General features: G+C 40.6%; 1 protein-coding gene across 1 annotated transcript; it reads right to left on the reverse strand.

The window, feature by feature from the left end:
- Positions 1 to 1,241: 1,241 nt before the first annotated feature.
- LOC309345295 (riboflavin-binding protein-like) lies at positions 1,242 to 11,767 on the reverse strand. The gene is made up of 6 exons (XM_081868306.1): positions 11,662 to 11,767; positions 11,397 to 11,568; positions 10,484 to 10,583; positions 9,000 to 9,128; positions 3,882 to 3,993; positions 1,242 to 1,642 (listed from the first exon to the last, which is right to left on the reverse strand). Exons 2-6 carry the CDS (start codon positions 11,536 to 11,538, stop codon positions 1,397 to 1,399), a joined length of 729 nt encoding a protein of 242 aa, XP_081724432.1. The 5' UTR covers positions 11,539 to 11,568; positions 11,662 to 11,767; the 3' UTR covers positions 1,242 to 1,396.
- Positions 11,768 to 12,403: the final 636 nt, after the last annotated feature.

Raw genomic sequence — 12,403 nt, forward strand, 5'->3', positions numbered from 1 at the left:
GCAAGTAGATAAATAGGGACCGCTTACTAGCTGGAAGGTAAACGGCGTTTCCATGTGCTGCGCTGGCAACGTGACCCGGAAGTGTCTGCGGACAGCGCTGGGGGGGGGGGGTCTAACAACCATCAACACCCAACAAACTGCAGTTCCCAGGGGTCTTTGGGATAAATGTATGGTGTGGGTTTGACTTCACTTGTTGCCAAGTATCTAATCAATGAAGGCAAGCAGAACTCCAGAGTTCAAATCAAGTGACATATGCCAAAGGTAACAGGCAGGAATTGTTAAAACTGCCGATATCTCCAGCCTGGAGCTTTATCCTACTTCCTTTTGTAGGGCTGCTAGGAGGCTGAGACCAGATTAGTGAAGAGTGCAGTTACGTCTGGTTGCCATGGAAACCTGCTCAGTACGGATACAGCTAAACAGAGCTGGAAGTGGGTTCTGAAAGAACCTAATAATACAATTCTGCAATTCATTAGGATTTGCAGGTGCACTGCTTCCTTGCTCACTTGTGTATTCATTAACTGGCTTTGTAATTCTGTTATGCACTGTGTAAGTAAATGAGTGAAGGGATTAAGCCAGCAGCTGATTTATGTTGCCTTATGTTTCAGCATGATGTAACTTTGTATCCCGATGTTGTTGGACTTCAGCTTCCATATCCCCAGCCAGCTGGGGTCAGGGATGATGGGAGTTAGAAGTCCAACAACATCTGTGGACCCTAGGCTGAAGAAGACTGATGAAGTGGCCTACTCTCCCAAATGAAGGGAGCAGGACGAACTGAAATAATCACACTAGAGTCAGCACCCAACTAGCTACAGCAGTCAACATGGTGCCCTCCAAATGTTGTTGGACTACAATTTTTATCACTCCAGGCAGCTTGGGCAATAGTCGGTAATGATGGGAGTTGTAGTCCAGCAACATCTAGACAATTCAAAGTGTTATCACAAATGAAGCCCTAAATGACTCAGGTCCAGGATGCCTAAGGACTGCTGCCCTCCCATGCCATTTTGCCCACACTCTGAGATCTGGTGAAAAGGCCCCTTTGTGGATCCTGACATTGACTGATGATGTACAACAGGGTCTTTTCTGTGCCAGCCCCCTGTGATGGAACTCTCTCCTGTGGAGGTTTGTTTGCTTCCCTCTCCTTTCAGCTTCTGCCACCAAGTGAAGGTCATTTCTTGAGGTAGGCTTTCGGTTAGCCATGCCATTTTTAATGGTGGTTGATGCTTTCATTATCTGCCACACTGTTTACTTTTCAGGCTTTTAATTTTTTAAAGTTATTTTAATTGTTCAGTCACTTTATTGTATTTTTGTGTGTGTGGCTGATGGCCACCCTGAGTATTGTTTTAATAGTGGAAAGGTGCAACATGCGTCACTTTAAAACCTAAAGAAACCCTGGCACTTAGAATGTCTCCACACCTTCCTCTTTCGGCTCCTTCAGCTTCTTTATTTTGTCCAACTTGAGGCGACAGAACTGCTCTTCATCACTTCTGCTGCTGCTGCTACTATTACCGGTGGCCCTCTCCTCCAAGAGCTTGACGACCTTGCTATCCATCTCATCCATTTGCAGGCACAGGCAGGGGGAGTCACTTACCTTCAGTGAATCTCCCCACATGCTCTCGCACATGTCAGTCCCATTGCCATACATCTAGGAGTCAGAGAAACAAAACTGTCTAAATTTACGACATCCAATGCAATAGACACAAAATGAAATGGCTCTTGATGACACTTTGCAAAATTAGGCCACATGTTCCTCCTGCTCTAGATCTTTCTATTACGCCATGCTTGGAAAAGCTTGGTCCAGGATTAACAACAGCCCATGTAGGGCACATAGCACTCCCCCTCCACTGCTCCTTTCTGCCATTTGTACAAATCGGGGGGGGGGGCGGGGGGCGGGGAGTGGCTGATTGCTTTACTGTATGAGCTAAAAGCAATGGAAATAAAGAGACAAATCTTCTTCCCTCAGTGCGCTGACCAGCTCTATTCCTTTTGGATCTTAGTCACTTTTATTTTCAGCTGTGAGCCAACTCAAACAGAAATCTCAATTTTCTTTGCTTCCACAAGAACATAGGAAGCTGGCTTATACAGTGTTTCCATCTAGCCCATTTTTTAACCTGCTCTCACTGGCAATTGCTCCTTAGGCCAGGGGTCAACAAACTTTTTCAGCAAGGGGCCGGTCCACTGTCCCTCAGATCTTGTCGGGGGCCGGACTATATTTTGAAAAAAAATAATAATGAACAAATTCCTATGCCCCACAAATAACCCAGAGATGCATTTAAAATAAAAACACACATTCTACTCATGTAAAAACGCCAGGCAGCCCCCACAAATAACCCAGAGATGCATTTTAAATAAAAGGACACATTCTACTCATGTAAAAACACGCTGAATCCGATTTAGAAGGCTGTTGGGCTGGATTCGGCCCTGGGCCTTAGTTTGCCTACCCATGCTCTTGGCTCTCAGAGGTTTTGCCTATCACTAGTTAGCCTGATCCTTTTAACCAGGAACTGAAGTATGGACATTTTTGCATGCGAAGCATGGTCGCATCCACACCATACATTTAAAGCACACTTTAAATAAAGAATTGTGGGAACTGTAGTTTACCCCTCACATAATTTTGATTCTCACCACCCTTAAACTACAATTCCCAAGATCCTTTGGGGGAAGCCATGTTATTTAAGTGTATGGTGTGGATGTCACCCAAGTCATCTCCAGCTGAGATACACGGCCCCTTTCTGTCTTGCCAAATGTAGAAGCAGCAACATACTTTGGGATGTGATTGGGCAGCACATGGCAGTGGTTTGATGAATAGACTGCAAGCTGGTAAATTAGCATGTATTATGGGCCATTATTAAAGGGCAAAATTGATATTGCTTTGAGAAAGTAATCAGGAAGCCCGTGTGGTAGTTAAGAGTGGCAGACTATGACTGGGAAGACTCAAATTGAAATCCCCACTCAGCTTTAAAGCCCATTGGATAACCTAGGGCCAGTCACTACTTCTCAGCCTAATGCACCTCATAGAGTCATTGTGTGGATAAAAATGGAGAGGAACCATGCATAATGCCTTGAGTTTCTTGGCGGAAAGGTGCAATGTAAAAGTTAGGAATAAATACAAAACCTGCATCCTTTTAATCTAGATCAGCGATTCCCAAAGTGAGGACTGTTAGTGAAATAAGCAGGTTCACAAAGGCCCTCTATGTACTCACTGCTCTTCCTTTATTTCCTTTCAATCAGCCTCCACTAGGGCTGGATAATTAACTTGTGTCTCTGAATCGGAGGTGCTTGAGATAAATTCAGTCTGCTATGTTAGATCCACTTCTCCAAGAGAAAGTCCTCTGCATAGACATGCAAAGTATTGCACTGTCAATTCCTTCCAATGCAGATTAAGCAGAATTATTTGCCTTAAGATAAGGTTGAATTTTTGTGTCTTTGTATGATCACTCTGGACTTCTGAATGAAAGTTCACAGCAGTGCACAAACACAGGTGTTAAGTTCCTCCTTTCACTCTAAAACAATTATCTTTTAATTCAGAAAAAGTAGATCAGCTATTGGAAACTTGGAAAACATATTTTTAGATATATCTATTTCTAACAAATAACGCATCACTTCATTTTAACACATGGTTTAGAATTTGTCTTATGGATGTCACAATTTAGAAATTCAATTAAGTGACTTGTTGCAGATTATTGTTAATCTTTACTACTCTACTACTGTGCACAAGTTCTACTAAAGGATATTGGAATACCGGTGGAGTTTGAGTAGGTGAGTTTTTTCTTGTTGAAGGAACATCTACTAGACTAGGTCCCTGGTGTTGAATGCAGAGCTATATGTAGCCTTCTGGCTACCTCACATAGGTGCACTGTTTGTGGTTCATTATGATACACTACCTCGTGGTAGGGGATGCACGCGTTCTTACAGTGGTTTTCTCCTTTTTCATCAATTGCCCAGTCTGTCAGCCAGTTGCTAACACAAGTGAAGTCATTTTTACAAGCTTCATACCTGCAAGGTAAAGAAAGCATAGATTACTGATTTATGTGCCATCTCTCATAAATCAACACAGAGGAAGGTGTGTAGGCTGGGCTGATAGCATTTGCTTCCATTCCATTAGCTCAAAGCTATTGCATCACACTGTTGACTCATGCTAAGCTTGTGGTTTACTAAGACCCCTAGATCCTTTTCACATGTACTACTGGAAAGCCAGGTGTCCCCCATCTTATAGCTGTGCATCTGATTCTTCCTGCCTAAGTGTAAAACCTTGTGTATTGTTTTTGTATGGTGAATGTGAATGTGGAAAATCTGTAAATGTGAAAATTATAAACAAAATATAGAACACTGCATTTGTTCCTATTGAAATTCATTTTGTTAGTTTGGGCCCAGTTCTCCAATCTGTTAAGGTCAGTAACAGGATCCTACACACCTCTCACACACAATCCCTCTCCTTTCCACCTCTCATTTCCAGCTCAGTAAATGCCAGCTGATCTAACAGAAGTGAATGAGCCTGTATTCCTCACAGCGTTGTGGCATCCCACTTTAGTGCAACCTTATGCCCTTAAAAAAAGATTATAAAGATGATGGTGGACTCTTCTTTCATGGAGGTTTTTAAGCAGCGGTTGGGTGGCCATCTGTCATGGATGCTTTAGCAGAGACTCCTGCATTGCAGGGGGTTGGACTAGATGACCCTTGGGTCCCTTCCAACTCTAAGATTCTATGATTCTGTGTGATTGTTGTGCTAAAAGTTCAGTTGTTTCCACTAAAACGGCATCAATAGGAAGTATGTGTAAGTAGTGACATCACCAATAAGCAAATTTAAGTCTGTGCATTGCCAGAGTAGCCAAGCACTGCAGTACTATAAATGTTGGATTAAAAAACACCTAGAACATTTGTGATCTGAAAAGTAACGTTTGGGTGGTAAGGAAGCTATGGGCCATGCAAAGCTCATAACAGATGCTGTGTGATCCAGAGTGTTTTGATGGTGTGAACTGCCCTGAATGCAAGATCACATATGACCATCCTGATACCCACAAGAACACAAATCACCTTGAATACATACTAAAATTCCTGTCTGCAGGGGCCCTCAGTAACAGGTGAACCAGTTCCTTTGACCTTGTTTTCAGCTAGAAAATGCTTAAAGAATAACATGTTTGCATAAACTGGACTTTGACGCATGATTTCTTGTTTGGCAAGAGAATGTATCTAAATTTTAACAGAATTAAGCACAGTTCTTTCTTATGTACTCAGCATATTACAGTGGTACCTCGGGTTAAGAACTTAATTCGTTCTGGAGGTCCGTTCTTAACCTGAAACTGTTCTTAACCTGAAGCACCACTTTAGCTAATGGGGCCTCCTGCTGCTGCTGCACCGCGATTTCTGTTCTCAACCTGACGCAAAGTTCTTAACCCGAGGTACTATTTCTGGATTAGCGGAGTCTGTAACCTGAAGCATATGTAACCTGAAGCGTCTTTAACCCAAGGTACCACTGTATTAGTTTACAAATACCAGGTCAATAAGTTCGTATTTGGCTTTAGTCACACCATTTATATGAATGCAATCTGTGCTTAAAAATAAAGGCGTGATATGAACATACTTTTAAAATTCTATGTCTTTTAGCATGTTTTTTTCAAAAGCTGACACTGTATGATGGTTATGTTGCCATGGAAATTAATGAAAAAATATGTTTGAGTCATAATAACACTAGCAACATTGGCTCCCCTCCTCCTTTCATCTTTTGCCAGCCTTTTTAGCCTGTATCTTGTAGAAGTTTGCCTTGGCAAAACTCAAGCAAACCCCCTAACTTCTGACTGGGATCAAAGAGACCATTTTGTATAATCACATTAATATTATAAATAAGAAGCATGCCTTAGTTTAAATATGGTTAGTGGAAAGATTAGTTCCTGTCAGTAAGGTAATTGTTTTAAAATTAATATTGTTTAAAGAGGTTAATTACAAATTAATCTCAAAGAACTACAAATTAAAAGGGGACGACGACATAAAAACTACCTTAGATCATGGTTTGCTAGAAGAATCTATTGTTTAAAATGCTATAAAGGCATCTCTTCAGTTTATTATTCCTGTCTGGTCATGAAAATATATAAATATAATAGAAACTCCAAGAGCTGCAGGCTCCTATGAGCATCTCAGTTGACTCTTCCGGACAATTTTTAGCAGATGTAGTAAGATTTTGAAATTAAGATTAGCTCCTAAAGGTAACGTTTTCATTTCTTACAGGTGTAAAAATCTGCCCATAAGCAGTGCCTGCGATAATGTGCTAATGCCAGGGTGAACGTTCATCTTCTCAAAGCAGGTTTGCTGTTTAGACGTGACTTGTGTGACGACGTTGAAATTTACACTGCAGCTTTAAAGCAGAGATGGGGAAGCTGTGGGCTTCCAGAAGTTGTTGAACTCCAGCTCCCATCAGCCTAGCCAGCAAGGGCAGATGTGGCCGGACTCCAGCTTCCCCACCTTTTCTCTAAAGCCACTGAGAAAGCAAGAAAATAAGTTGCCACACTTATTTCTTCTTTGGCCTCTCTGTCTGTGTCTCCACTGCTTGCTGCATGGCCTGCTCATGGGAGTTGGCGGTGGGCAGAGTAGGTGAAAGGACTAACAAAGGAAAGGACAAAAGAAGTCTCTATTGCTTCTCCGTGTTGCAGCCTGGCAATATTGCTTGCGACATGTGTGTCATTGCTGAATTTTGTATTGCCTAAAGTCCCGCTTTTCAAGGCTATGTACTGTCAACACAAGTATGGATGATATAATGCCTGTTCTGATTAATATTCTAGGTCAGGTTTTTTAAAGGACATTTCAACAATTACAGACAAAGGGAGAGAAGGTTAAAGGAAAGGAGAAGGCAGCATGTCCCTGATCCTTCTCTCAAGTGGGAACAGGATCAGAGACTAATCGCCTGCTCCCTTCCACAGCCCTCACCATAGGCAATATAATGACTTGTCTTTCATTTCCAGCTCAGAGCGACAGGATAGTGAATTAGCAGCACACTTTCTCTTTCCCCTAGTGCTTCTTTGAAGGCTTGGGCAGGGCAGGATATGCACACAGCTGTCACTTCCTTCTGCAGCTCCTTCCCCTTCTCAAGAGCTCTCAAGAGCATTGGCTTTCCAGGATGGTTATTTTGCAGCTGTGATCATCAGATCCAACAGGGAACTACTTTAATTACTGTACAGGAGGGGGATATGTCACAAGCACAGATTCTCCTTTCATTCTAGCACTATGACAGGAAAAGCTCTGTTTAATCTCTGCCTGGTCAAACTATTGAAAACTCTGGAGGCCCACCTTGTACTGGATCTGACAAACTTACTTCCATGCTGCCAACAAATGATAAAATAGTCACTAGATTGCAGCCCACTAGAATGCATTCACACTCAGAAGTTAGTCCCATTTATTTCAGTTGGATTTACTTCCAAATAAGAGTGTAGAAAAGTAGATACTTTATCAATTACTTGGTTTGCCTTTTTTTTTTTTTAAGTGCTTTATGATGACCCAGCTTTAAAGTATACTGAGGGCTGGAGAAAAGGATATCTGGAGAAAAACCATATGGTGTACAGTGTCAAAGAAATGAAATAATAACACAAAAGCAATGCACTTTCCCAAAGTATGATTCACCAGAGAGATCTGTTTTCATTTAAAACAAATCCTTATGTCAGTGCTGAGAATTATTAAATGTGTCAAGTTCACCATTTCCTCTGTAATTGTCCAAGGACTCTTTGGCAGGTGGGTTGGAAAGGGAAGCTACCCCTAAGGGCTCTCCAAAGTCCACATATATACTGAAAAATGAGCTTTTGGTGCAGGAAATTCCAAGCCATTAGAAAGAAAGAGGAAAGCTTGAAGTAAGATTCCTTATGTCCCTTAAAGTCAAGTTCTTGTTTCTTCTGAACACTGTGAAAATTACCCTTTACAACAAAGGTTCAGAGGATTTTGAAATAAGGATCTCTGTAGGATGTGGGGAATGGGGATACCCTTAGCAGCCATGCAGTATGTTAAACAGATTCTACTGTCTATATAACAAAAGAGTTCTTCAACTTCCGCCTTGGGTGTACAGGAGAAGTAGAAACATTGTTCAAAGCTTTCCCAGCATATAGCTTGAAGTAGACTCATTTGTGGGTCAATAACTTGAGCACTCTAGGTCAAATCCAGCTGTTTGAAGAATGCTACCTGGTCCCCCAGTTGTCAACCTAGAGGTTAAAGTGTTGTGGATAAGTGGTATCTGGGGTGCCAGAGCAGTGTTAGAAGTGCTGCTCGCTATTCCTCACTCTCTTTTCAAAGTGTTCGTCAGTGAATTAGATGATGGCCAGAGATAGGTGCAATATATTGTCCATAGTGTGAGGAACTACTAATATTTTATCATTTGGGAACAAGTCTGCTCAAATGAACACCACCCCCAGAGAGCAGACATCAATCCAGAAAGCTCCATCTAAGGTCTTGAACATGCCCCGTGGGATCTGTAACTCTGTTATTTGAACAGAAGTCTATCAGCAACCTCTGCTTCTTGTCAAGAAACAGAAGTTCAAATCTCCACTGTACATGTGGAGCTTGTTGTGTGGTTCTCTAGATTATTGCAAGATGTTCAGGAATTTTGTCATCAGTTCTACAGAGCTGAAGTGTTGTAGAATAAAGTTGTCCATCATTAGAACTGGCATGTGTGTTGTATTGTTTGCCTTTATCTTAAAATAAGGGGCATGTTGTAAAACAGGCACAGGGATGTAATGGGGTGGTGGGAATGTCAGGGATGTGTTCAAAATAGCGCTAAGGCGAATGTTCTGTCAGTGCAAGGTTTTGTGCATATCCGATTCAAGGTGTTAGTACTAGCATACAAAGCCCTAAATATCTTGGGACCCAAGAATCAAGAGTTCCTGCTTCAATATCAACCACACTGAGGTGTGTCTGTCACCCTAATTGTTAACCGTCAAGAGGAATTTTATAACTTCTTTGTTTACCTGGGCATTTGATGGCTGAAAGATACTGTTTTATTAAAATGAGAAGCATAATCCCCAACTTACCAGTCATCACAGAAGTTTTGGCACATGGGAACAGACACAATAGCAGCTGCGTAGTGGGGATGTGCCCAATGTGCAATATATGGTGAACACCTGTAAAAGCATTCTATCTTCTTCAGATAGCTCTGACATCTGTTGCATTAGAAATAACCATTGTTATTACATGAAAAACAACTAGCATTGCATATGTGGCTACCTCTATGCTCTAGGAGATCAGCCTGCATTTTTCCAAAGAACTTTATTGGAATGCAACACTTTAGGCTAGGCTAGGGTACCAAGGCAACATTATTTATTATTTTTATTATTAATTTCATTTCTATAACGCTTTATAGTTTAAAGAAAAAATCTCAATGCGGTTTACAATACAATTAGAGTTCTGCCGTTCAGCCCCTGGCACTCACATGTTTCAAGACCTGCATGTATTTATGGTATACAATACACAGGAGAATAATGTGCCATTACTTTATCCTAACACCTTTGACTTCCTCTACTTAAATGGTCAGACACTCTGTAATAGAACTTATTTGGTTATGGAACACATACTATCCACAGGCAACTGTTCCACTTCTATGGAGATTCTGCCATTATGCCTTATCAGGCAAGTGTTATTTGCAACAGTCTTGCAGTGTTCAGTGTTCCTACTTAGGGTTTCAGCCAGCCAGCTTTGTCCTTTCCCAGGATACTCTATTCCATTTCACCTTCCCCCCCTTAGTTTTCCAACGTCCATCCCAAACAATAGTTGGTCAGCATTTCTAAGAGCCATTGAATTTTTGCAAACTTCAGGGATCCCCAAGCCTCTAAATATTTCCCTCTGGTGCATGGATAGTAACATTTTGTCTACACAAGGGCCCACATCTGAAGAATAGGTTTTACTCAAATAATAAGTTTTACTCAAAATAGGCTCACTTAATTAATGACCTAACTTAGTCATACTTATTAGTTTTAATAGATCTGTTCTGGTTAAAATTTAGTTGAATGCCACTCTGACTTTGATAGGATGATGGGGGTAGTTGTGAACCATGTACTCTACAAAAATAAATAGGTTTGATGCAGAAATGCTTTTTATTCTGCAGTGAGCCTCTACTTTTATGTATTTTTTAAATTTTAAAATGCATACAATAAACTCTTCCCCTGTGTATACCTGCTGTGCACTGATAATAATGCAATATATTAAAGTCAATGAAATGTAAGTGTTCAGTCAAAAAAGAGGGGATGCTTCTGGCATATGGAAGTAGGGTTTCCAACCTTTTTTCTGCAATGGCTCCTGTTTTCAACAGTTCAACAACTGCACTGTCATGAAACGCATAACTGGACCCAATGCATTTTTGCATGCAATGCTACTGTTAAAGGTACACAAGCCATACCCCCCAAAAGGGCAGCAGCCTTATGCTGTGCTTTTCACAAAGTTATGCTTCATTCAAGAACCCTTGAATTAAGGAAAAAATTTGAATGCACTTGGAGAAAAAGAACAAGGGCAAGTCACTTACAATTTACTGTTATTGCCACATCGGTTCCAATAGGTGGTATTTACTTTAATCACTGGTGAATCAGCTAGTTCCTTTGTAATGTCTTCAGAGCAACAAGAGGCTGTGGGGAATTAAAAACAAATATATCTCATTCTGAAGGTTTACTTTGTAACGTAAGTTCCCACAGTGGTCCCTTAGTTAAAAATGGGAAGTGAGTTCCGTCATTATTTTTCATGTGCTTTTGTAAAATGAAAAACATGCTACTAAAAACATGTTTTAAAACCAAAAGACTATTGGGAAGTTAAAATTTACAAAGGAAATATCTTAATTAAATACTTCAAACTCAAATTTGATATTGGAAATGATAATTTAACATTATACAGATTTAAAATTATACAGTAATACAGATTTATTTTCATGCAAAAGAATGTGAGCTTCATTCCTTCAGTGCACTTATCATCTCTATATTAAAAAAAAGACTTGGGGGGGGGGACCCTTTGGAAATCATGAACATAAGCTGAAATTGTTGATACTGACAAATTCATAAAGACAGTTCTTACCCCACCACCCAGTGCATGCCCCATTTAGAAGCAAAACCCTGATGCATAAAGCTCAGGCATAAACAGGATATCACACATTGTTAATTACAACAACCTAACATCATTCCTGGAGCAAGTGATAATAAGATTTCAACATGTGGGCCAAAACACACACATTCACTAAAATCCAATTGATGCAAATAACCAATTGGGCAGCTGACTTTTCTTGTGCCGTTGGATATATTGGTTATATATTGATATATCAATATAAAAACTTAACTTTAATAAATTCTTCAGGGCATCAAATTAATATGGGTGGCATCAAAGCTGCTAAGTTAATGTAAAGGCTAACTTAAATAGTTTTGCAAATATTTCACAGATTTCACAGGACTTACATTTGGAATATAGGGTGCATTCGTGCAAGTTATTCTCCTGGCTGGGTCTGTGCTTGTGAGCTGCTCCTTCCAGACATTGCCTCTTTCCACTGATTGACACTGCCGAGATCGCGAAGAACAGGAGCACCGAAAACCTTAGCATATTCTTGTTGCCGTTGTCTTTTTAATAGCCCTGTATGGAAATAGTACATTATGGTCAAAGAATTTGGGGGTGGTGGGGAGCAAGCTTCATTAAATTTTCAGAAATAAATGTAGGGCATAACACACCTCTTGCTTCTTTCGTCTCTGAGATAGGCTGGAACACAAAGTGCTGCTGCTCTTTCTTTCCTCTCTCTCTATATATATTGCCTGTCAGCAGAAATCCATAGTTTGTTTGCCAAGAAAAGTTCCCTGACCCTTTGCAAAGCTAACAGACTTATCTCAGGGTCAGTTGCAGCAAAGGCATAATAACTTAGTTTGGGCATAGTTTAGGATCCTGTCTCCAACAGTAGTCTGTCAGAATACTCTAAAACAGATTGCACAATGTGACCCAATGCTGCTCAGGGAAGATATATTGAAGTTTAAGGCTCAGAAGCAGCTAGGCCATATTGTACCACACATTAACCTAAGAAGTTAGAGCAGGGCCTTTATAGAAGCATTACTGAGGCCATGGAATGCCTAGCTAATTTTTGGCATGTCTGGTCAAGGGCTATGAGATTCATTGGGTAAGTTGGAAGTCAATGGGTGCCATTATTATTTTTTGTTATTTTGTATAGGCTTCATTGTATGATTTTGGGGGGGTTTCATTGTTTGATTTAAGTGATGTTTATTTCTCACTTGTGCTGCCTTGAGCTTGTGGAAAAACAGCATAAAGATATTTTAAGTCAGTTTTTTGACTTGACAGATGCTTAAGAACACCCCCCTTTTTTTTTAAACATGTGGATGCTAAAAGCCTGATTTTGCAGTCCTAGCCAGACAGCAAAACCAGGAGATTTATCAAGCCAATGGTAGTCTGCTCTTGACTCAAG

This window comes from Podarcis erhardii (genome assembly GCF_964252035.2).
Source record: "Podarcis erhardii genome assembly, chromosome: 6".
NCBI lineage: Eukaryota > Metazoa > Chordata > Lepidosauria > Squamata > Lacertidae > Podarcis > Podarcis erhardii.

Excerpts from the sequence above, each read along its gene's own strand:
- LOC309345295 (XM_081868306.1), bottom strand. The coding sequence starts at position 11,538 with ATGCTAAGGTTTTCGGTGCTCCTGTTCTTCGCGATCTCGGCAGTGTCA. Across the intron at positions 9,129-10,483 it reads TGTGGCAATAACAGTAAATT|ATGTCAGAGCTATCTGAAGA; the intron begins GTAAGTGACTTG and ends CTAATGCAACAG. Across the intron at positions 1,643-3,881 it reads CGTGCATCCCCTACCACGAG|ATGTATGGCAATGGGACTGA; the intron begins GTAGTGTATCAT and ends TCTGACTCCTAG.